Below are 23247 nucleotides of genomic sequence, written 5' to 3'. Positions count from 1 at the left end.
GGACGGTGTCTCGTCACGATGTCTCGAAGTAGCATGTGATGGTCAACATCTTGGGGCACATCCCATGAGTGCCGAGTAAGCTTATGAGCGTGCGTGCATCGAAAGGCTTGGTGGAACCGATGCTGACGAAGAGAGGGACTTTGTCGAAGTTGAGGCGGTTGTTAGGCGTGAGCTCAAGAGTGAATCCTGTAGGTGGCGTCAGTGTCTTGAAATACTCCTTGAAGCAGGGCCAGTACGTACTCCTCATCCGCTTTTCCTGCCATTGCCACCGCCCAGAATAACACCACCCGCGGTGGTAACAGCCTGGCGCATCGGGAGATGACTAGCCTCCAGCCATGCGCGGCGACATGTCAGAAGGAAAGTTGTGCTGGTGGTCTTGCCGAGACGGGCACGACGGTCGGTGTGTTTCTCGAAGCCAGGTAAGCCAGCGCCGTAGTCGATGTCTTTGGACCAGGTCGTATACGTGAAGATCTTGTCACGGAGTTCTTTCGGAAGACCGAATAGCTTCGACTGCTCTTGAAGGTGGCATTTCGCAATGTTGGTGTCCGTCCGCTCCGTTTCGATGGTCACTGTCTGATTGGTGAGATACGAGATCTCTTCGATGGTATCCATATGCCTGCCCATATTGGAGTGTTTGGAAGAAAGTGGTGTTCGTTGTGAAGTGATATGTTGAAAGGTGGTTTGTAGCAATGTGAGAGGTGAAGTAGGCGGCGAAGCTCCGGCTTAAGCTTCGTAGAGTTTGCAGAATAGGAAGAAGCGTTCCACATGTGAAAGATGAAGGCTTGTACTCACGAACGTCGACTGATCGCGCATGAGTCTGAGTCTCTGAATGGCAAATGGTTCATAGGTCCGACACCCTTCACAGCCAGAGTTGTTCAAAGCAAGTGAAGCATCAACATGCATTGTTCTTTGCTCCCGAACAACGATTCACCCGCCACAGAGACCACAACGACGTCCAGTATTAGCGCTCCTTGCAACAAAGCGAGTGGTATTGAAGCCGGGTGTAGGACCAAGATGAAGCGCACCCACGCTCAGACGTTGTTAGATAGCCACCGTCTCGCATGTGAGAAATCCACGAAGTGAGACCGTCGCATTCAGTGTCAGTCGGAGCATGACCCAGCAGGCTACCATCTTCCTCCTATCGTTTCTGCTGGTGCAAGAGCTTCGTAGAAGCCTCTGCGGTGGAGTCTTCCGTCACCTTCTGGCCGAAGTGGCTTACCAGTCAAAGCGGCTGTAGTTGGGCTCTGGGACGGTGGAGCACCTATACCGAATAGCTCAATCCCCGCCGCCTCGCTCAGACATTTTCAAGTAAGCGGTGCAAACTTCAGTAAACTCCCCTCCTTCTCCCACTTCTCCCGATAGATGTCTCGATGCAGCTGACAGTCCCATTCGCATTCTGCATGCGTGCCCCCACGCTCGCACCATGCACCCTCCCCAAACCACCAACGCTTTTCGTCGTCTATCCGCCCAGCGAGCGGCAGCTTCTGGGCGCTTGCATCCGCGCTTCGACCGCCATGTCGGACCTGTCTTTGAGTGAGAATGATCGTGGCAGCCCGATGAATCGTCTTCGGACATGTCGTGGAATCGGCAGCATGCTCGCCAGCCGGCCATTCGAGTCCGTCCAGATCATCTTCGATCAGCTGGAAGCGGATGTCGTGGTCATCACGCATGAATTGCAGAAAAGCCTCGCGGACGCAACAGGCGAAGTGCTGGAGGTGAGAAGCGTCGACGGCATTGACCAATTCCAGCTCGACTCTTAGCTGGCGTAGTCGCGACCATCCCGGGCTTTGCAACATCTTCGGCGCCCAGCGGTAGTCCAGTTTACCGGCAAAGTTGCGTACTTCGGAACGCAGTGTCACCACCAGGACCTTGGGACAAGCAAAGTGGTAAATGTAAGGCTCCGCAAATTCTAGTTTCCCGCACCACGAACTTGCGTATTCCAAGTCGATGTATACTTGCATCCTATTGAAACGTTTGCGGTGGTTCGGGGTGAGGCTATGTGCAAAGCCTCGTCTGATGTTAGGATAAGTAAAATAGTGTCAGGCGGAAGAAGCTACTCACGGCTTATGATGGCTTCTTGACGCTTGACGCCATCAGGATGGTGTCCATGATTGCCGTTGTCCTCGTGTATCCAGAAAGAGTGTGTCGCCCCGCCCATGAAGAGCTGATTCGCTTCGAGCCATGCTCGCCGAGAGGTGGCGAGAAGAGCAATACTGTAGCGGTACTTGCATCGAGAGAAGCTTTCGTAGCACGGGCGTTCTGTAACCTTAACACCCTTCTCATTGAAGAATTTGCCGTCGATGAATGACCTGGCCAAAGGCAAGCTGTGCTCGCGGCAGCAGAAGGTGTCCTCAAAACGTTGCCCGTTTGCTGGATTGTCGCAAGGTTGCCCGTATGCTGGATTGTCGTAAGGAAGGGCAACGTACTGGAAGATCTCATCTCGCAGTTCCTGGGGAAGCTGGAAGAGCCTAGATTGTTCCTGAGGGTGACAGTTGGCAAAGGTACTGTTGCTCGGATTCCAGCCTGTCTCGATGGTTACGAGTCGGTGTGTCCGTGCCTCGATGTGTTCGATGACGCCCGCAGGCTCTGAAAGCTGGCGGGAATGGCTTGAATCGCCGTCTCTCATGATGATATCGTGGTGGTCGGTCATTTCGATGCGTCCATTCAGCTGGATGTTGAAAGAGGAAAAGAGGTTGGAAGTCTGCTGCACGTCAATCTCCACAGGTCTGTGCCGCGATTTAGCGTGTGCTTCCTTGCGCAGATCTCTGGCAAATATCTATGAAAACATCGTTTTCGTCTTCGATCTTAGGATATTGGCAGTTCTGCATACATCATGAGACTGGCTCAAACTTCAGCAAACTGTTCTGTCTTGCCCACTTCTCGAGGTACATCTCACGGTAGAGATGACAGTCCTGTGTGCACTCCAGATGAGGGACCTGGTTCTCGCTTTCAAGGAGCTCTTCTAATTGCAAAGACTCCACGCGTTCCTGATCATAGCCTTCATATTCCGCCTCGCTTCCAGTGGAGCCAATAGTGAACAGTTCTTCCAGGTTCGGTCGACACTTGTGGTGGTCAGAGTTTGTCCGAGCTTCCTTGGCTTCGACAACAGTCCAAACCATGGCTGCAACGCAATTAACCGTTCTCTTACACGGCTTCCTGTCCGGTGGCTTGACCAGCTTGCCCAAGTCGCTTTCGTGTAGGTCGATATTCCATCTGCAGCCAAGGCAACGAACAGTCTGGATAGGCTGAAATGCTTGCCTAATGCGGCGGCGGAAGAACTCTAACAGTGGTTCATCCGCCGCATCTATGGCTTCCAGCTCGACTCGTAGCTCTAATAGGTCTTGCATAGCAGGGCATTGTAGCATAGTGAGGATCCAAGTGAAGTCCAGTTCCAAGTCCGGGTTTTCTCTCAGCCATTCTCCACTGTAGCGGAGTGTCACTGTCAAGACCTTCGGGCACGCCCCGTGGAACATTTTTCGTGACGGAAATCTCAGCTCGTTACCGTAAGGACGGAAATTCCAGGTATCCACGACAAAATGGAGGTTTTGGAGGTCTGCCCGGTTGTTCGTCGTGAGCCTTTGGGTGAATCTTGAAGAAGATGTCAGCAATGGCTTTGTTGAGTGGACGTATAGTATTCGTACGGCTTATGACACCTTGTTGGGACTGCGTGTCGTATGCGACCTCCTGCCCACGCCGACCACCCTCATGCAGCCAGAAGGAAGGGACAGCCTGACGCAAAGGCAGACCATTTGCTTCTAGCCATGCCCGCCTACACGTAGCTAGGATGGCTGTGACGGAGGCTTTCCGAAGGGAGCCTGTCTTAGGCTCAAAAGTCCGCATTGGGGGAGGGCTGATGATGCCATGCTCGGCGCAGCAGACCAGTAAGTCGGAATTGTCACAACGGTCAAGGCTCTCGTACGGCGCTGTTGCATATCGGAATACTTCGTCTCGTAGCTCCTTTGGAATTTGGAAGATGGGCGACTGTTCTTGCGGGTGGCACTTAGCCGCTATGCTGCTGCTCCATTCCGTCTCGATTGTTACCGTTCGGTGAGAGTTTGCTTCGATCCGGGCAAGGCTACCTCGAGGATGATTAGGCATCTTGAGGACGGGGGCCACATATCACACTCCTTCCAGTGTAGATTAGAAGACTTGAAAAGAAGTGAGAAGAAGTGAATAGGTCAGGTACAGCAGCAGGAGGAGCCTTGGCAGATGGCTTCCCCCACTTGCAGCTTGACCACCTCACCTCCTTTTTATTCTCTTCTCGACCTACCTTATCTCGTCTTCCGAGACTCCATCAGCTATCACGACTGTATACAACATCCTTACTGCGTCACCTCACGCCAACCTTCGATGTCCGACTGTAAGGTCTCTAGGTCCGGATACGTCCTCGAGAAGTAATGTCAAGATTATGTATCTGACTATACCAAATTGTCCCTTCAAGGCCTGTTCTGTGTGCTAGAGGTGCTGCATCACCGACAGCATGAGCGGGCTAGGCACGAAGGCAGGCGCTGGGATGCTATACGCCGACATGCTCGAGGGGCCATCGTTACCAAAGCAGCAATCGAACGGCGGAGAGCCCCTATGCTTGATCTTCCGGTCGTTCTGATCAATACTTGCTTGACACCTGTTGCACTCCGAGTACCTCGTGGGCGCTGTGGCCTCGGTCGGCGGTGTATGGAACTTCAGCAGACTATTTCCCGCTGCCCACTTCTGCTGGTAGAACTCTTGAAGGGATTGAGCTTCCACGGAGGAACTGCTTCCCCCAAGTGTCGCTGCCGGCTCATCTGCATGTGGCCACTCCTTGAGAGTGTCCACAGCATTCTGAGCGTGGTGATTCGGCTCGATGGTCCAGACGACGGTGGCGACGCGGCGGACGTTTAGAGCCGGGTGTATGCGAAGAGCGCGCGTCGCAGGCCACGCCTCGTGCTCCAACACCTTGACATTGGCGGCGTGCCCTACACCCGAGGATGCCGCAATGGCTCTGAACTTCTGCCTGAGCTGTTCGTACAAAGGCCGTAGTACTTCTTCGCAGTCGCTCGTTAACTGTACTTGTTGCATGTCCTCCAATTCTAGTCTGACCTCAGTCAGCCGTGGGAGGTCTGCATGAAGCAAGTCTTCCACCCAGGCCCATTCGAGTGCCAGCCATTGATCGCTGTGCCACCTCCACCAGTCGTAGCAGTAAATTGTAATGGTGAGGAGCCTCGGACAAGTTGCGGGCGCACCGAGAAGACGTAAGGCAGACCGTGGATGGAGGTGATCGGGATTGTCAAAGAAGAGGTGCACATTGTCGAAGTTTGCGCGATTGTTGACCGTGAGCTGTTGGCCGGAACCTGCGCGGAGCGTTAGTGATGTAGAAGGCGTCGACACAAAGTTAGATCCTCTCACATTCCGGGTTCTGCATGCTTCTCCCTACGTCAACCAGCGGTCCGCCCAAGCGTTCGAAGGCGAAAACGAAGCGGTGCTCCGTCTGCTGCATAGGGAGTTGATTGGTCTCGAGCCACGCGCGTCGGCAGGTGGCAAGTAGTCCCGTATGCGGGAGTCCCGTTGGTTGTTTGTCAGGACGTTGATTCCTCCCGAGGCCAGGCCAGATGAAGTCGATGTCTTCGGGTGAAGTTGCGTACATAAAGATTTCATCCCGTAGCTCCTTCGGAAGCTGGAAAAGCGGTGATTGCTCTTGCGTATGGCATTTGGCAATAGTGTGATCACTCGATTCCGTCTCGATGGTGATAGCCCGGTGAGCATATGCTTCGATCCGCGCGACACTACCGGGAGGGTGATGAGCTACCATGTTTATGGAGTCTTCTAGAGGTGATACGGAGTGTGGAATTGTGCTTTCGAAGTATAAGGAGAAGTCAGACGTCGGTGGGCAGTAGGAACTACAGACTGTTAAATAGACTATCCCAATGCGCACTGCCACCATCCATTTGGGACAGTCAATCTAACGTGCTGTGAAGAAAGGCTGTGAAGAAAGGTGCCTTACCTCAGGCGTCAAGTCGTCAAGGTCAAGGCGATTTCCCGCTCATAGCTTGTTGATCACCTCAACTCTTTGTTATCTTCTCGACCTTCTTGCCTTCCTGCAGACTACGACATGGCTTCTTACCGATATTTCTACTACTTGAACGTCGATGTATAGCAAGGACGTCTGCTCAAGCGCGGGCCACTTCGCACTACCCCTGCTGCGCCTGGCGTCCAGTCGGACTTGTATTTGCTACATAACATGCTTATCCCCTTACTCGTCTACTCCTCGCTCGTGGTCCAAGATCGGATACAGCATTCGAAAGACTCTATCCTTCATTCCCAACCTCGATCGTGTTCCGCAATATACTATAGAAGATTTTATTATCTCTCCAGTTGCCAAACATTCGACTGCCCGTCCCCTTCCTTCAGCCCCCAACGCCACCACCTCCCCGGAGACCAAGCCCAGATTGCACGGCACCGGCACCCTTCTAGGAAAGATGTACGACAACGTCCGCTTAAATCTTCGGAAACATAAACATCTCGCCGGGCATTGGTCGTTGCCTTGGACACCTCGCGCAGCATACCTCTCTGGTAGGTATGAGGCTTTCTCGCTTGGTCATGCTGCTATTTCGACTCGGCACCGCCAGAAACACGTCCAGCTACCTTACATAACGCGGCTTGTTCTTGACTCTAGACCTCCTGAGGGAATTGTATAAGGTAGGTACTCTTCACCGCGCCTCGTCGGTCCAAGCCTTCTTTCTCTACCTCGTCGCTTTACACAACGCGCCGCATACAACAATCTCCTGTCGAAATGCCGTCCATCCTCAAGAACCTGGCGCTTCTCGCCCTCCTAGCCAACCTCAGCCTCGCCGCAACCTTTGCCCAATTCTGCAACGACCTGCTCTGCAACGAAGGCTGTACGTTGCCGAGCCCCCTCGACTCCCTCTCTGCCACTGCCTAAACCACTTGCTGACCACTCCCTGCTTCATCCAGGCGGGATCGCCGTCGACGTCAACAACCCAGGCTGCCTGACCCAATTCGGCCGCAAGTCGATCAAATTCACCGGCAAGAACTTCAACACCGTCAATCTCATCGCCTCGCCAGGCTCGACCTGTGACTGTCAGACTTATTGTGAAGGAGCCATTGTGCAGAACGCGATTTTCCAGCAGGACAACTGCTTTGTTATCAGGAGTGATCCTGTGGTAAGGACAGGAGTATGCTCGGTACGTGGAACCAGCTAACAAAGGGCTATAGGCACAATCGTTCCGCTTCATCGATGGGGGATGTCCGGATGATCAGTGCTGAGAAGATTCTGGCATGCAAGCTTGGTTGAGATGGGATGGGGGTAGACAGGTTGATCAAAAGGATGATTTGATCAAAAGGCCAGGCAGGTGATCTTGCGCAGTATACAGTACACTGAAATCGCATCAACAATGCTCAAAAGTCACTTCTTTCGACCTTGAAGAGGCGAGTAAAGAATTCAACCATTCCAGCCATCGTTCCCATGCCATCGCCATACCGTGATCTCCGACATCAAACACCTTAAATCATTCCCGTGCCATCATCCAAGTCGTAACATACCAAATCACAACACTCAACTCCCCACCCCACCCCCATGCTCCCTAACCTCATGCTTATCCAACTTCGGCACCTCCTTACTCAACAGAATCCTCAACTCCGGCGAAATCACCTTCTCCTTCTCCGCCCCAACACCCTGCGCAACGAAATCGCCCGTCGTTTTATCCCGCCCACTCGCACTAGCAGCCGCGCTCGAACTGCCTGGTCTGGGTCCTGGACCGTTGGCAATAACCGCGCGGTTGGCGTTCTGCCTCGCCGTCGAGGAAGAAGACTGCGAAGACGTTCTCGGCTTGCCGTCAGCCCCTGGTGTCGTCGTCGTCGGGCTCGAAGGCGGTTGCGGCAGGCGTTGCCGGACTATAGGGACAGGGAAGTTGGACTTCTTATCGATGGCTTCGACCATACGCTGGAAGCGGAGGAAGAGCGACTCCGCACGCACCATGGTAGATTGCAGGTCGATAGAGCCAGATAGCTCGTTGACGTACTTGAGCACCTCGTCGAAGCCTTTGAGATGGTCGATGATGACCTCGCGGTGCTTTTCGAGGATAGCCATGGCGAGGAAGAGGTGGAAGTTGGAGCTGAGGTAGTCGGTCCAGAGGCCTTCCCACATGCGGAGGATATCGGTGAATTCGAATTCGCGTTTGAACCAGACGAGGAGCATGCGGAAGAAGAAAAAGAAGTTGGTCGAGTCGACCTTTTCAAGGTGGGCGTAAAGCTTCGGGTCTAGGAATTGGCAGAGGTGATCAAGGGTGAGGAGTTGAAGTCGCATGCCGGATTGGTCTCGTAAGAAGTTCCGTTCCATCCTCTCCATGAAGCCTACGAAGCCCCAGAATGCTACCGCGTCGTCCTGCTCGACGGCGTAGATGGGCGCTAGGAGGTCGCTCATGCCTTGCACGTAGCCCAGATCACGGTTGTACTCGTTGTACGTTAGCAGCATATCCTTCATCTGTTCCATGTGCACGTTCGTCCCGCTCTCGGCGAACGGTGAGTCAGGATCCGGATGCGGGATGTCTTCGCCAGCGAAGAGTGGAATGTGTCGATCAGTACGGTGGACGTCCTTCTCTACAACGCGAACAGCTTGGTCAGTACCAAAATCACCATCAGCAGCATGTCATCCACAACATGCTAGGACTTAACAGAAGACTTACCGATCCGCATGCGCTGCTCTTTCCACCATTCACGCTCTTCCAGCGTGCCTTGCTCGTCGACCATACGTTCCCACCACGCGCCTTTGAGGCGGATGTACTCGTCTCGCAGGCTGTTCATCTTGGCATCGCGCTCCTCTTTCGAGCTGTCCCACTCATATACACCCAATAGGAACAAATACGCCTCCTTCCTCACGCCATCCTCGGGGCTCAAGCCACCATGGAAGATGCGCTCCTTGACCTCATCAACTGTCTTTTCCAGCCTGCCTGTCCGGGAGTTGAAGAAGCCATTCCACTCCTTTAGCGTGACCGGCTTCCTCTTGTCTGTCAGACTCATCTGCTCAGCGTCCAAGATTTCAAACTCGCCCACTTCGGAGTCTTCCATCTCCATGACATCTCTAGCCGTCCACATGCGCTGGTTCCGCTCGCGTTCTGACTGCTCTGCAATTCCCATCGCCCATCTCGCAAGGTACAGCCTAGCTGAGTCAAACTCGTCGCTCACGGTTCGGACCTGCGGGTCCTGCAGAAGTCTCCGTACTTGAGGCGGCACATTTTTGTTCTCCGCCACAGCCTGCGCCGTCCGTCTCGTAAATGTCGTAACCTGAGACATCTTCTCCAGGAAGTTCCAGCGTGCGGACTTCAGCGCTTGCATCATCGGGTCCATCTGTGCGTCTTTGGTCCGCGAGCTGGGGCTGGGATGGTCCTTTGGCTTGCCTTCAAGCACATTCCGGACGTTGTCTGTTGTTGGCTTGCCACCACTGCCAAATGACAGCTTGTCGGCATCGCTGGGATCGATCAGGTAGATGTTCGGTTCTTGTGATGACCGCTCAACAGTCACGTATCGCTTCAGCCATCGCAGGACTTCATCACCACCCCAGAACATGCCCTGCCCGCTCGCCGAGATCTCGAAGCTCTCCCTCTGCAGCTTCTTCCGTTGTTGAATCGTGGACTGGCATTCTGAGTCGTGAAAGAACAATGCTGGGAAGCTGTCGCCGGCTTTGGTGTTGATGATCACGCTTCCGAACCACCATCCTACGCTTGGAGGTCTGACCAGGATGCTGAACACTTCCGACAACGGCACAGCGAATGCATACGTCCCTAACCCTGAGCTATGCGCAGTTGTGATCGGTGGCGGAGGGACTAGATATGACTGCTTAGGCGGAGAGTCTCCATCTGCAAGCTCGACCTTGGTATAGATCTCCGATGCACTTCCAAGGCTGCTTTCGGGTACCCAAGCCAGTAACAAGCTATTCCTCTCCGATTGCGCCCCTCTGCTGCTCCCTACGGCAGTCTGTGATGCAGTTGAAGTCGACCTCTCCAGACCCGGCTTCTGCTGGATCAAGGCAATGTAACCAGGGATGTTGTCCTTTGCGGAAGGCGTAGGGTGAACGTAGACTTTGCTCTTAGTGTATAGTAGCTTCACGCCCTTGCCGGTCTTGCTGTGTCTGATTGTGCTGTAGCCGCCCTCCTCATCGTCGCTCATGTCGTAGAAGCTCGCTGTGGGCGACGGAGGGCTAGGTGGGTCGGCGGTGGCATCGTGGACTGCGGATGGTGAGGTTGGCGTGGTCATGTTGGCAGTCTTGGTAGTTGAAGGTTGAGATTTGTTGTACCGTGCATCTATAGAGTGGTTGAAGACATGTTCCAATCAGGCTGCACCATAAGGTCAGTTGTCTTAGTGACCTGCTGGCGTGCAACGTGAAGTCGCGGGGTGGTGTGGCGGTGCAGGGCGATGACGAGGGTGGGGGCCAGAAAGGAGGCAACCTCATCTCGTCTCGTCAATCTTGACTTCTATACGGAGTACCACTATGTCATTTTACGTCGCCTCCATGACACCCAAGCATCTCTGCACAGGGGAGCTGGTCTATCCGACTCCAGCGATCACGCTGATACATGGATTCTCTGGCATCATCGCAGAGTAAACCAGCGATAGGTCTCTGCATAGCGCGAGGCTATGTGTACCTGTACGTTACTGCCACTGCCACATTTCCCGCATCTCAGCCTTCGATAGACTACTTGCACTGTCGTCCTTCTCAATCTCCATCTTTTCCCGTTGTCTGTACAAAAGCGAAAGCATGCCCTCTTCTCAGTCACCTCGACGCAAAGGCCTGAGACCACGGCCACGGATGACCAGCTCAAAACGCCCAAAAAGACCTCGAGGCCGGAAGAATGTCCTTGCGTACCAGCCGCTTGGTGAGAACGAGCTTCGACTGGTCAAACTTAGCACATTGGCAACATCAGGTCGCAAATTCGTCCAGGCTTTCGAGCTGACCCTGCAGCAGTTCAAGCTTGCAACTGCTCCTCCATACTTTGCTTTGTCTTACGTGTGGGGTGACCCTAGCAAGCTCGCTCCCATATGCATAGATGGCATTCAGCTGGACGTCACACTGAACCTTCGTCAGGCCTTGGTACACATCAATCAGGTGGCCGATCAACTGTGCGATGGCCTGGCACGAACACTGGAACGGGGGACCACCGAGCTCTACATCTGGATCGACGCAATCTGTCTGAACCAGGCTGACATACTCGAGAAGTCACGGCAGGTCCCTCGCATGGGCAGCATCTACGCCTCAGCTTTCACAACGCTGATTTGGCTGGGCACTGTTGAGGAGACGCTAGGCCCCAGTCGAGCATCGCTTCTCACCACCCACGAAAAGGTTCCCATAGAGGGAGTGGACATACTACAGGAGACCGTAGAAGCTGATCTGATAGCACTCTGTCACTTTCTCAAGACGAACATCCATCCGCTGGATGTTGGGTGCGAGCGAATCGACGATCCACCAGATCTGCCATCATGGGACCTTTTCTCTCCGCAACATCTCGGCCTTGTCTGGGCCTTGTTCGCTGTTATGAAGTCGCCCTGGTTCGACAGAAGCTGGGTGACTCAAGAATTCTGCCTCAGCCAGCGAGAGCCCATTGCGCTGGTGGGCCAGCACATGCTGTTCATGAGGGCCCTCCACATTCTTCGAACGCATTGCGGCTCGCCAGAGTACACGGACTACTCAAAAGCTGAAAGAGGCATGTTAGGGTTGGAAACAACTGTCGTGCAACAGATGAATGAGAAGTTCAACGTCACTTACCTTCCCGGACAGATCTCCTCCCTCGACTTTCAAACGGCGTCGCCTGCCGATCAGCTGCTAAGCGTCCTCCTCCACCAAAGTCGCAAGGCGGCGGCATTGCCGCAAGATAGGATCTACAGTGTTCTGGGCTTGATCAATGCCGCCAAGCTGCCAGCCAACCTGACGCCGGACTACCAACTATCGCATCACCAGGTCTTCCAAGATTACACCCGCTTCTTGATCTCCGAGACACGAGATCTGCAGCTCTTGTCCTTTCCATCCCCGCTCGATCAGCCGAGTTGGGTGTTTCGTTTCGCAAGGGATGAAGCCCCGGTCACGACACCAGAAGTATTCCACTCAGGCCACTTCACCGCCGACGGCTTGGGCCTTGTTGTCGACGCCACAATGCTAGCCCGCGTCGCAGTCTTCTTACCATGTCCAACACCTCCCGACACAGAAGGGAAGCTACAAATCATCCACGACGAGTATATCCCCGCCGCAGCGCAATACTTCGGCGTCGCTCCTGAAGTCGAATGGCGCGACTGGATCGAAGCACGAATCAACTACTTCTTCTACGACGACGATGACAACGAAGGCATCATGATGGCGGAAGAAGCCGCCACCGTGCAGGAGCTGGTGCAAGTGCTCGCCGAACGCAGCGTCTTGCTCACCGAGCTCAGTGATGTCTCTTATTGCATCCTTGACACTGGAGAAGGAGACGATGCTTATCTAGACGACAGGGCGAGGGGAGAAGCGTACGAGGCGTCTAGGCTGGAGGTGTGGGCCATCAAGGGTGGGGATGCGCGTTTCTTGCTGGAAAAGACGAGGGAGACCGAGGGGGTGTATAGGAAAGTTGGGCGCATGACGGGATATCCTAAGCTCGACGCTGCTTATTTTGCTGAGCGGAAGGTGGAGAGGATCACGCTGGTGTAACTTTAGATTCGTAGAGTCCAAAGCTTGTCTAGCGCAAGGGTATATCTTCCTAACCAAACAAAGGTGAACGCTGAGCCAACTCTTCATATTCCAATATCTCACACCCCGTCCTCACCCCCAAACAACCCCCCCGCCTCCCGACAAAACCTCGCCTCCGCATCCCCACCCGCCGTCTCACTCGCCCAACACACCACCGCCGCATCCACCACACCCCCCACCACATTCTCCACCGCCCCAAGCACCGCAAAACCAATCGTGCCCGCGATCAGCGCCACAATGTACGCGTACAGACTCCCCTTAATGCCCGCACCATCCGATGGAGAGTTGAGACGTAAATTGTGCGCCACGCGCACCCAGCCGCCGAAGCCGAGGGCGAGGGACATGATCCATTTCGTCGCCTGCAGGAGCAGCTTCGCAAGGCGGTAGGCCAGGAGCGTGGACTGCGGATGGTGCGCTTGGCCCGGTGTACGGCGGGAGTGGAAGTGGCGGGGTCCGAGGGTATTGCTCGGGTTCGTGCGGGAGACGAAGCTGAGTTGGCCCAGCCCTCTAGCAGAGATGCCGAGGGGTTGGCTGTGGATGGCGGCGTAGGTGAGCGTGAGGGGGTTGGTGAGAGTGGCGAGGGAGGTGGGAATCATCCAGTAGGCGCACATGTTGACTACACCGGACAAGCGACCGGGGAGGATGATGAGGGGAAGGCGGATGAGGAGGGACAGCAGGGAGCCGAGGCAGACGGTGCCGAAAAGGGCCTGCGTGGCGTGCGCGAAGCTGGCGCGGACGACTTGCTGGCTTGTGGGTTGCGGGACGGCGAGGCGGTGGAAGTACCATTGGCTGACTGTAGCGGCGGCAGTGGCGCGTTGGACTCCTGCGATGACGCCGAGGGTCCAGAGGTACTGCAGGATGAAGAAGATGCCGAGCCACCAGGAGTTGGCATAAAGGATCCAGTGCTTCGGGCCCGTAGAGGAGAAGTGGCCGCCAAGGAAGATGCGCTCGAACATCAGCATCCAGATCCAAGTGAAGCTGACAACCACACCAAGGGTCATGAAGCCAAGGACAATGAGGAAAGGTGAGGCTGCCAGGATTTTGGTGGCAAACTCGAGGATGCTGATGCTGCGGCCCAGGCTGTGGCGGTTCGTGATGACGCTCCAAGTCCAGAAGGCAGCGAAGACAGCAGGGAGAGGCGAGAGCCAGCGCATGGCTTTGTCTTGGATGCTCGAGCCGTGGTGGGTGCCCTTGAAGCTCGAGATGAGAGGGTAGAGCGAGAAGCTGAATAGGACGATAGGGACCGCGAGGAGCATAAGGTAGACCAAAGTCCGGACATAATTGCGGAGGAGTGCCAGCCAGACAAGTGCGACGAAGATGGCAATGACTGTATCCCATAGAAGCATATTCGTACTCCCTCGTAGGGCCGAGTAGATCGTGTCGCCGAGTGGTATCTTGCTGCTCGGCGCGGAGGTGTGGAACCATATCAGAACGAACGCGGCGAACATGGCGAACGTCGTTATCTGGAAGAACGTCGCCCAGAATGCATCGTGTCGTGGAGGCTCATGGGATGGTAATATGACTGTAGGTGGCACGCTTTCGCCAGGTGAGGGCGGTCGAGGCATGGCAATATTCGCCTCCGAGTCCGTCTCCATCGGCATGAAGCTGCTTTGTCGGGGCTCCTTGCCACTATGCTTCGTCGTTCGAAATGTCTGAAATGGCGTCGATGGTTCGTCGGGGTCGCCCTCGGATGGCAGGTTCACAAGTGACGCAGGCGGTTCCTCGTTTATCGTGCTGGCCAGATCCACGTCTACCAGTCTGCCCTTCCCTCTAGTGCTCGGCGCACTCGCTTCCGAAGGCACACTCTCGTTCCGATGACCTATTCCTCCTCTTGACAGCCGATCTGGACTCCCCCTGCCTCTCCATAGCTCTGGACTCGGGCTGTCGTCTCTATCGTGCCTTTGCCCTTTCACCTCCTCTATCCCATCATCTTCCAGCTCTGAGCTCTCCGTCAAATGGCTCGCACCAAACTGCTGCCGACTTCGCTGCAGCGCATACATGTCCGCAACCTCCCGCTCGTGCTCATGCCCTTCGTCCTCCTCCCTCAAGCCGTCGTCCTCCGCCTGGAAGAACAGCGGCGCATCCTCGCCTCCCCTTCTCCCCAGCCTCGAAGCAAAAGGAAAGCGCGTTTGCGATGCTGGCCGCGAGCTTTGGTAGGGGTTTGCGTTGGTATTCATGTAGTAGCTTCCGCTCGGTCGCTGGACGTATCGTGAGTTCGGAGAGAGGTGCTGTCGACGCCGGCGGTCGAGGGGGCTGCGCGCACGTTGACTTCTGGAGCCGTCGTTGTTATCCGGATATTGACTGAAGTTGAGAGCAGCGTTGGACTGTTGTAGGAAGCGAGAGGCATCTGCGCGCCGGTGAGTGAGGTTAGTCACGCGAGTCGATGGCGGGTGATAAGGTGCGGTGGTGGATGACTTACATTCGGAGAACATGCTGCTGGGTGGTGCCGCTATGGCGGAGTATTGATAGTAGGTCGTCTCAGGAAGGAGTTATGCGGCAGGAGCGACTCAGACGAAGTGAATGATGTAGTATCGTCGGGGTGGTCGGTGTCGAGGTACGAGCTGCCTCGTGCCTGCCTGGTGACGCCGAAGCCGCATGGGGTAATCGCTTTATTCCGAACAAGGAAGGTACGCCGAGCTCGAAAACGTGGGATGTGCTGTGGAGAGCAGACGTCGCTTCTCGACCGACCGGTGATGTTGATTTGCATATCAAGCAAAATGAGTCGGTGACGATCAGGGAAACACTAAAACACGATCACATTCAGTACTTCGACCACTCTCTCTTGGTGTCGCTGTAGCTGGACTCTCCAACCACGATGCCTCCTCAACAGCAAGCGGCCGACGGCGCCGCAGAAGAGGGCACTCGCCAGCAGTCATGGGAGGACCGGCTCTGGAGCATCGGCAAGAGTATGGCAATCTTCATCGCGATTCAGTTCGCGATGAGACAGTTCATGGGCGGCGGTAGTAGCAAGCCCGCCGTGGTACCAGAAAAAGTCACGCCGGCCGAGGGAGCAGCACAGCAGGGAGAGGCCTTCGATTACAGCGTCGTCCCGCAGAGTGTCTACCCGATGTGGCCAGCAAACACCAGCCTGGACGTCAACATGTACATCTCCGACAGCGTGGTTATGCCCCCCTTCCAGGCCATGTCTGCGGGAAGCTTGATCATCGAGGAGCGTGGCTTTGCGCTGGAGAAGAGCAAGAAGGATTTCCGCGAGATCCATACCTCCTTCTCTGTGCCAAAAGCCGTCCAGAACAATGGTACTTTGTGGGCACACATCTTCGTGGCTCAGAGCGGCGCTGAGTTGGATCCAAGTAAACCTGGCTACGATACAGCGAATGCATACCGGATGCTACGGCCAGTCACCTCGTATCTGTCAAAGAAGAAGGTCGTGAAGACTCGGAACTTGCTTGGGGCTGCTCAGAACGAGACCGAACTTGGAGAGGACCCTGAGGAGGAACAGCCCTCGTCCGGACCATCGATCGCTTCTTACTACCACCCCAACTTCACCCTCTCGTTCATCCCTGACTCGGGTGTCGTCGGCTACCCCAACATGCACCCGGCATTAAGGCAGTTCTACGTTCTCGACCCGACAGGTGCTCGTGACGAGAGCGGCAAGAACGGCTTCTACTACCCGCTCTGCTATCTCAACACTTTCTGGCAACTCAAGTCTCACATGACCGAGCTGAACAGCACGTTGCCAGTCGATCGTCTTGATATGAATGTTGCTCTCTCCACGCTCGCGAACTGGCAGTTCTCTATCATGGCCACCATGGATGAAGGCATGAAAGAGACTGCGCGTAAAGCCGCGCGAGGCGAATCCACACCAGGCGGCGGTGATGGCAGCGAGATGGAGCTCATCAAGGAGACCCTTCTCGACACGAATCCATTCCTTCTTGGCACGACGGTCATCGCCACTCTGCTGCACATGGTCTTTGAGATGCTCGCCTTCAAGTCCGACGTCGGCCATTGGCGCAAGAAGAAGGACAATGTCGGTGTGTCCGTCCGCACTATCCTCTCCAACGTTGTGATGCAGAGCATCATCCTGCTTTACCTCCTCGACAACAACGAGAGCACGTCATATATGATTCTCTTCGGACAGGGTGTCGGCATAGCAATCGAAGCTTGGAAGATCACCAAGACTGTTAATGTTCGTGTTCGGGAGCCAGCGCAGGACAGCTTCTTTTATGGCAAGCTGCCTTACACTGTTATCTTCGAAGACAAGCACGAGCTCTCCGAGACAGAAGAGAAGACAGAAGAATACGACCGCATTGCCTTCAAGTGGATGGGCATCGTCGCCGTCCCTCTCCTCCTCGCCTACGCCGTCTACTCCCTCATCTACGACACTCACAAGAGCTGGTACAGCTTCATCATCACCACCCTCGTCGGCTCCGTCTATGCCTACGGCTTCCTCATGATGGTAACACCTCTCCTTCCCGCCCATCCCCATCTCAACCACTAACTTTTCGCCTCAGGTGCCAAGCTTATACATAAACTACCGCCTCAAATCCGTCGCCCACATGCCCGCTCGCACGATGATGTACAAATTCCTCAACACCTTCATCGACGACCTCTTCGCCTTCACCATCAAGATGCCGCTGCTGCACCGCCTCGCCACCCTGCGCGACGATGTCATCTTCTTCTTCTACTTGTATCAGGCATGGGCGTACAAGGTGGATTACACAAGAGTGAATGAGTTTGGACAGGGCGGGGATGATGAGGGGGTGGAGGAGAAGAAGGCTAGTGAGCCGTTGAAGGGGGAGGCTGGGGGAAAGGGTTTGAGCGAGTTGGGGGATAGAGTTTCGAAGGAGGGAAAGCAGAAGGCGAATGGGGCGGTGAGCAGTGGGAAGGATGCTGGGGGTGGGAGGAAGAGGAAGGGGTAGGTAGGGGGGAGGATGGGAACGAGTGTGACATAGTTGGACATATCAGTTGTAAGTGCACGTTGCTGCAATGCCGTTGTTGAGTCATACTTGTTCAAGAGATACGCTATGCTCCTCACTGCTCCACGGTCTGCGACAGATCTGGCGCGACGGCCCCTTCTTGAACTCCCCCTCCTGCTGATGCTGTGCAGGACCACCACATTCCAACAAGACGCAACGCCATCTATTGTCAACCAAACCGCCGACAACGTGGTCGGGATATCTTGCACCACCTCCGGACCATTGCCTCTCGCTCCACGATTGGCCAGAGAGATTCGCGCGCTAGCTGGCGTCGATTTTCATGTGATCATACCGAGGCTCTGCTCCTCATCCAGCCTGTCCTGATCACGAACCTCAAGGGAGCAAGGACGACTTCACCTCACCACTCCTTCAAATACTCCATGTACCATTGGCCAGAATAACACGGCGCTAGCTTACGGCCACCTCCCCTTCGACAGCGGCGAACGGGTGCTGGCAACATCCTCCCGGGCTCGAAAGGCACGACCTGACTTCATCATTACCCCTACGACGATTGGACGAGAAGGACGACGCGCTAGCGGATGTGCGTTCTGAGCGCCGACAGCGGAGAGAGCATCCGGTACTCGAGCAACGGCGCCGGTGGGCTGGGAACGGAGACGATTTCACTTCATTGATGCTTGGGTACGATTGGCTGAGAAAATTGACGCGCTAGCTGGTGTGAAGATTTCATGTGATAGGGCCGAGGTCGGGTTGATGTGCTGGCTCGTCCTTGGGTCGGTCGTGGACGACAAGGACGATGAGCTCACCACTGTGTCGCTGGACGTTTGGCCGAAGGAGCAGAACGAGGGCCAGACCTCGACGCCTCGCCGAGAGCGGCATGTCCGTCCGTACCAGGAGACCCGCCGAACTCCGCAGCATCAATTTCACTTCATCCCCTCCCGCAGCCCCCATTGGCCAGCCCAGCCGTCGCGCTAGCTGGCGTCCAGCTGTTCGCCAAGGATACCACCTTTTTCTGCGAGGGTGCATGTGGAGTCGAAGCCGACGACCTCACTTCATTGTTCCTTGAGGCGTGAGTGGTCGGGAGCAGGCGGCGCTAGCTGGTGTTCAGACGGGCTCCGAGGGCGGAAGCTGGAGACGAGGGGGAGGGGGAGGGGGAGGGGGAGGACTTCACTTCATCGATGCTATAAGCACTCGATTGGCCGGGTGCGGTGAACGCTAGCTGATCTTGAATTGCTCGCCGTGAGCGGCAGGAGGATACGAGGGTGCTGCGCTACTGCGACGACTTCACTTCATCACCGCTCCGACTGCCATTGGCTGGAGAAAAGGCTACGCTAGCTGGTGTTCATTTCCATGTGACAGCGGGAGGTGAATTCATGCCCTCTGGAAGTCCTGGAACAGATCATCAGGCTCGTATTGCTACGAGATGTGTTTTTTCTTTCTCAGTTGAGTTGGAAGAGAGTTTGTGCTCTCTTTTGGGCATTGAATGGGTATGGGACATTTGATGGTTTTTGATACCATGCGCATTGGTAGTGGTTGGGCTCGACTGTTTCTTGTAACATGTTTCTTCTGAGCATGTTGGGATATTGGACACGTGTGCAGGAGGACAATTTGATGGTGAGCAGCGAGTGGTGGTTGCAGAGATCATCGTCATATTACAAGTCCAGCAAACTCAGAGGCGCAGAGCATACTGTCCCTACTTGAGACAACCATTCCCGTTAGAACCATCGCTATGTATCTCCACGTTGTCCTCCTCCCCCATTCCTCCCCTTCCCACCCTATCTCCGTCCTCACCCCCCTCCGTCCTCCCCCCCACCCCACCCTTCACCGCCCCCTCCAACCCCCTAACAGTCTCCTCCCCAAGCGGCGGCGCAATCCCCTGCCTCGCCAAATCCTGATAATTCGCCACGACAAACCTCATCACATCGCTCGGCCCCAGCCACGCCATCACCTGCAGCGTAATCTCCGCCGGCAGCCTCAGCAGAGGAAACAGCGCGGGGATCTGGGTGTGCTGCGTGATGTAGGCGATGCGGGAGGGGGTTAGGGAGGGCGCGAGGTTGTGGGTGCAGAGGAGCGGGTAGTTGGCGAAGGCGAAGTTGATGAAGGATTCCGGGGGGAGGTGGGAGATGATTTGGAGGATTAGTTCGGCGGGGAGGTGGTAGAAGGGGTGGTCGGGTCGGGGGTGGGTGTGGGTGGAAGATAGGTGTTCAGGAGCCGTCATTGTGTTGCTCGTGTGGTGGGTGCTTCAGTCGGTGTGGGGTTTCTTGGGTTGAGCGTTTGAGGTTCCTGTGAGGAATTGCCAGGCGTAGCCGGATATGAGCCAGCTTCCGATCGCGAGGGCGATGATGTAGATTACTGTCGGCACCAGGGACTTTGGAAAGATGTTGCCGATGAACGGGTCAAGAATGATATCGACGTCCACGGGAGGCGGGTGTTGCATCAAAGTCGCATTGGTGGTGAAGAAGTCGGCTGCGGCAGTGATCCGTAGGAACAAGACACTCGGTCTCTGATCGTTCGCAGTCTTTGCTGCCTTGTCTGTCCGACTCTGGCTGTAGTCGCTGAGCTTTTGAAATAACTGCTCGTCGTCCAGTATTGCGCTTGGCTCAAACGTATCGATCCAGAATGTCGTCGGCTGAACCGCTGCCCAGCACACCCTCACTTCGTACCGCTGTCCAGGATTGAGGTCGGAGAGCAAGAACCACGATTCGACGCCTTGCGGTTCCTTGCTCGCTGTCGCCGTGGGAAACGCAACTGAAAGAGCAGTCCTCAGAGAAGGAGTCGCTGGCGCGAGCACGTCCAGTCCTCGCAACTCTCCTAACTGTGAGATGTGATTTGCAGGCGGCGCGACGAAGATGATCTTCTCGGTATTGGCATGGACGTTAACGGCAAGGAAGGCAATAGAGGAGAGGAAGCGAGCCGGCTTCATGGTGGAAGTGGCGGCGAAAATGCGCGTGGGCGGGTGGTGTGACGGCAATGGGAATCCATGGTTGCTTCAGTGACACATGACGAGGTGGTGCTTGCGGGTCGAGGATATATTCATCTTTACTACCAGACACAGCATGTGAGGTGTCGTTAGGGACGATGCAGAGGTGAAGACGCTATTGGTTGGGTTGTAGAAAGACCCACTGGCAGGGATGTTTTTCACGTGACGTGTACGCTAGACGCTGTAAAACGTACACAGCTCGTGCAAAGACGGCGAAGGCCACCGTAGATAGAAGACTTGGTATAAATGCCTAAAGACTCATCGTAGCTCCACACCGGCCCATGGCCTGCCCTTCGATGCCCAGCCGGTGTACCCTTCCCGAACTGCGTGTGGCCAGCTGAGCTAACTCACACCCAGCGGAAGCAACCTGTACACGTTCAGGCTGGGGAGAAGCTCCAAAGGCGCAGAAATTCATGGCGTGCCTAGCGGCATATGAAAGGCTCCATGGCCATATGGCTCGTGTTGCCTCTTCTGTCCATCCAACTCAACCCCTCGTAGCCTGATCCCTCAACTTCTGTATCACCCCATCCACCGCCTCCATATCCGCCGCATCCACCCTCCTCACCATCACGAACCCCTCCGGCAAGTTCTTCTCCAACTCATCCATGCCGGGCTGGAAATTCCTCACCTCACTACTCAACGCACTAACCGCCTTCTTCCGCACCGCCTGATTCCCATCCTCAAGCGCCAGCTTCGCCAGCTTCGGTATTGTGTTCGTCCTCAGCATCATCTCCTGACTCTTGACATTATTCTGTACGGCGGTACTACAGCACCAAGCCGCCATCCTCCGCATCTCGGGCTCCTCGCTGTCCAGTTGCGCGGTGAGCGGTGCCCACATGCCTAGGCTCTCCATGTTGTTCGCGTTGTCGATTTGTTCGATGAGTTGTTCCAGGTTGTCCCACGCGACCATTTTGTTCTCGAGGTCGACTTCGGAGAAAGGCGCTATTATTGCGGTCATGGCTTCGCGCATGCGGTCTGCATCGCTGGGGCCGCCGAGGAGTTCGGCGAGGGCGGAGGGGTTGAGGCCTTGATTGGGGTCGCGTTGTTGATCGGTGGGTTGGACGGTTGGGTCGTTGCGGGAGGCGTCGGAGTTCTCGATGGACCATTGGAGGAGTTGGTTCAAGGATTCTTGTTTACTTGTGTCCATGGTGGGTGTTGTGGCTGAGTGAGATACTGGTTGGGACTCGAAAGAGTTCTGGTTGTATAAGAAACGGTGCGCGGTATTATACTGCCCTCGAAATTTAAATGGTATGAAGAAGACAATATTCTACCTTGCTCTTACCCTTCAGGGTCGTGCCTGATGATCGCACGTTCTAGCACATTCTCGGATCTTCTGCCGAGTATTGTAAGTCGTTCAGACGAGCAATGTCGTCTGTTCAGTCGGGAGCCGTAAGGTGACTACGCTTGAGGAAGCTGATGGCGCTGATAGGGGTTTATTATTGTGTCCCTCGCCGTCGCCGCTATTTCCTCTACCCCCACCTTACCCCGCGGGCACGGGCGCTGTTGAGTTGGCCCTGTCGGCGTTGAGAGATATCCATTGCAAGCGAGGCTGGACAGGCTGGAGTGTGGAATCCATCGTTCATTGTAGTCGCCGCGGACCTGTATTCCACCAGCCACCTCTCCCTATATTGCCTGCCTCTGAGGCATGTGGCGAGCGGGACGGTCAGATTGCGCGGCCGTGGCAGTGTTGTCGAAGGCTTGGCTGGGTAGATGTTGCGTACGCTCTTCAGGCAGCCAGAGTATTCACAGGAGACAGCGGTGGTAGATCAGGCAGTGAGATTGTCCAAAATACCTTTACTTCTAACACTCACCAACCGTACTTTCCTCCTGCCTCGCAATCATTTCGAGCAGTGCGTGAACGATTGCGAGCAAGAAGGCCAGCTCGTCCCAAAGCGGTTAAGCGTGCATTTAAGCGGCGGTTCTTTCCCCGAACCACACCGTCGACACTTCTTCTCTCTCACCGATCGTTACACCCCTTCGAGACCACCCTCTCACACCACCTCGCAACTCTCCACCGTTGCGCCTTGGACCATACCACACCCCTCGACCACTCAACCACACCTCGAAAGACACTCCGTCAACCGTCACCATGGAAGGTAAGCTGGGGGGAATTTCTACTGCCGCCTTCCTGGCCTATCGCACCACCACCATTGCAAGTTGCTTCAAGGACAGTATGCTGACGCAATTGGGGTAAACAGAAGAGGTCGCAGCGTTGGTCATTGACAATGGGTGAGTTTGCGCATTCCCGCCACTTGTCAGAAGAGCGAAGACACCCGCTCCAGCTGTTTCCTCCCGGAGCATTATCCGGAAACAGCACGAGAAAAGGTGGCATCTTGGGACAGCGTACTGACAACATGGCAGCTCTGGTATGTGCAAGGCCGGTTTCGCCGGTGATGATGCGCCGCGAGCAGTGTTCCGTAAGTTGACCCTCAGCCCACCATGAGCGTTTTCAGCTGACAGCAGCGCAGCCTCCATCGTCGGCCGACCCCGCCATCATGGGTATAATCAGCCCCCACCAGAAAGAGCTTGAGCACCGCTAACAACATGCAGTATCATGATTGGTATGGGCCAGAAGGACTCGTACGTTGGTGATGAGGCACAGAGCAAGCGTGGTATCCTCACCCTCCGATACCCGATCGAGCACGGTGTCGTCACCAACTGGGACG

General features: G+C 55.4%; 11 protein-coding genes across 11 annotated transcripts; 3 read left to right on the top strand and 8 right to left on the bottom strand.

The window, feature by feature from the left end:
• Positions 1 to 13: 13 nt before the first annotated feature.
• Positions 14 to 624, bottom strand: LTR77_002677 (uncharacterized protein; the record flags this gene model as incomplete). Its single annotated transcript, XM_064799936.1, has 2 exons — positions 14 to 186; positions 270 to 624. The coding sequence occupies 2 exons, from the start codon at positions 622 to 624 to the stop codon at positions 14 to 16; spliced, it is 528 nt and encodes a 175-aa protein (XP_064661275.1).
• Positions 625 to 1304: 680 nt separating this feature from the next.
• LTR77_002676 (uncharacterized protein) lies at positions 1305 to 2650 on the bottom strand (the record flags this gene model as incomplete). The annotated part of the gene is made up of 2 exons (XM_064799935.1): positions 1305 to 2008; positions 2062 to 2650. 2 exons carry the CDS (start codon positions 2648 to 2650, stop codon positions 1305 to 1307), a joined length of 1293 nt encoding a protein of 430 aa, XP_064661274.1.
• A 181-nt stretch (positions 2651 to 2831) lies between these two features.
• Positions 2832 to 4098, bottom strand: LTR77_002675 (uncharacterized protein; the record flags this gene model as incomplete). Its single annotated transcript, XM_064799934.1, has 2 exons — positions 2832 to 3423; positions 3503 to 4098. The coding sequence occupies 2 exons, from the start codon at positions 4096 to 4098 to the stop codon at positions 2832 to 2834; spliced, it is 1188 nt and encodes a 395-aa protein (XP_064661273.1).
• Positions 4099 to 4455: 357 nt separating this feature from the next.
• LTR77_002674 (uncharacterized protein) lies at positions 4456 to 5788 on the bottom strand (the record flags this gene model as incomplete). Its single annotated transcript, XM_064799933.1, has 2 exons — positions 4456 to 5330; positions 5386 to 5788. The coding sequence occupies 2 exons, from the start codon at positions 5786 to 5788 to the stop codon at positions 4456 to 4458; spliced, it is 1278 nt and encodes a 425-aa protein (XP_064661272.1).
• A 981-nt stretch (positions 5789 to 6769) lies between these two features.
• LTR77_002673 (uncharacterized protein) lies at positions 6770 to 7263 on the top strand (the record flags this gene model as incomplete). Its single annotated transcript, XM_064799932.1, has 3 exons — positions 6770 to 6875; positions 6952 to 7160; positions 7213 to 7263. The coding sequence occupies 3 exons, from the start codon at positions 6770 to 6772 to the stop codon at positions 7261 to 7263; spliced, it is 366 nt and encodes a 121-aa protein (XP_064661271.1).
• A 289-nt stretch (positions 7264 to 7552) lies between these two features.
• Positions 7553 to 10248, bottom strand: GYP7 (GTPase activating protein; the record flags this gene model as incomplete). The annotated part of the gene is made up of 2 exons (XM_064799931.1): positions 7553 to 8595; positions 8682 to 10248. The coding sequence occupies 2 exons, from the start codon at positions 10246 to 10248 to the stop codon at positions 7553 to 7555; spliced, it is 2610 nt and encodes an 869-aa protein (XP_064661270.1).
• Positions 10249 to 10750: 502 nt separating this feature from the next.
• LTR77_002671 (uncharacterized protein) lies at positions 10751 to 12667 on the top strand (the record flags this gene model as incomplete). Its single annotated transcript, XM_064799930.1, has 1 exon — positions 10751 to 12667. One exon carries the CDS (start codon positions 10751 to 10753, stop codon positions 12665 to 12667), a length of 1917 nt encoding a protein of 638 aa, XP_064661269.1.
• A 98-nt stretch (positions 12668 to 12765) lies between these two features.
• LTR77_002670 (uncharacterized protein) lies at positions 12766 to 15138 on the bottom strand (the record flags this gene model as incomplete). Its single annotated transcript, XM_064799929.1, has 2 exons — positions 12766 to 15053; positions 15126 to 15138. The coding sequence occupies 2 exons, from the start codon at positions 15136 to 15138 to the stop codon at positions 12766 to 12768; spliced, it is 2301 nt and encodes a 766-aa protein (XP_064661268.1).
• Positions 15139 to 15521: 383 nt separating this feature from the next.
• LTR77_002669 (uncharacterized protein) lies at positions 15522 to 17586 on the top strand (the record flags this gene model as incomplete). The annotated part of the gene is made up of 2 exons (XM_064799928.1): positions 15522 to 17123; positions 17179 to 17586. The coding sequence occupies 2 exons, from the start codon at positions 15522 to 15524 to the stop codon at positions 17584 to 17586; spliced, it is 2010 nt and encodes a 669-aa protein (XP_064661267.1).
• Positions 17587 to 19843: 2257 nt separating this feature from the next.
• Positions 19844 to 20524, bottom strand: LTR77_002668 (uncharacterized protein; the record flags this gene model as incomplete). The annotated part of the gene is made up of 1 exon (XM_064799927.1): positions 19844 to 20524. The coding sequence occupies one exon, from the start codon at positions 20522 to 20524 to the stop codon at positions 19844 to 19846; it is 681 nt and encodes a 226-aa protein (XP_064661266.1).
• Positions 20525 to 21065: 541 nt separating this feature from the next.
• On the bottom strand, positions 21066 to 21728 carry FES1 (hsp70 nucleotide exchange factor fes1; the record flags this gene model as incomplete). Its single annotated transcript, XM_064799926.1, has 1 exon — positions 21066 to 21728. One exon carries the CDS (start codon positions 21726 to 21728, stop codon positions 21066 to 21068), a length of 663 nt encoding a protein of 220 aa, XP_064661265.1.
• Between the last annotated feature and the right edge of the window lie 1519 nt (positions 21729 to 23247).

Source organism: Saxophila tyrrhenica, assembly GCF_035928015.1.
Source record: "Saxophila tyrrhenica strain CCFEE 5935 chromosome Unknown scaffold_4, whole genome shotgun sequence".
Classification (NCBI taxonomy): domain Eukaryota; kingdom Fungi; phylum Ascomycota; class Dothideomycetes; order Mycosphaerellales; family Extremaceae; genus Saxophila; species Saxophila tyrrhenica.
This window is presented reverse-complemented; position numbering and strand designations above follow the sequence as displayed.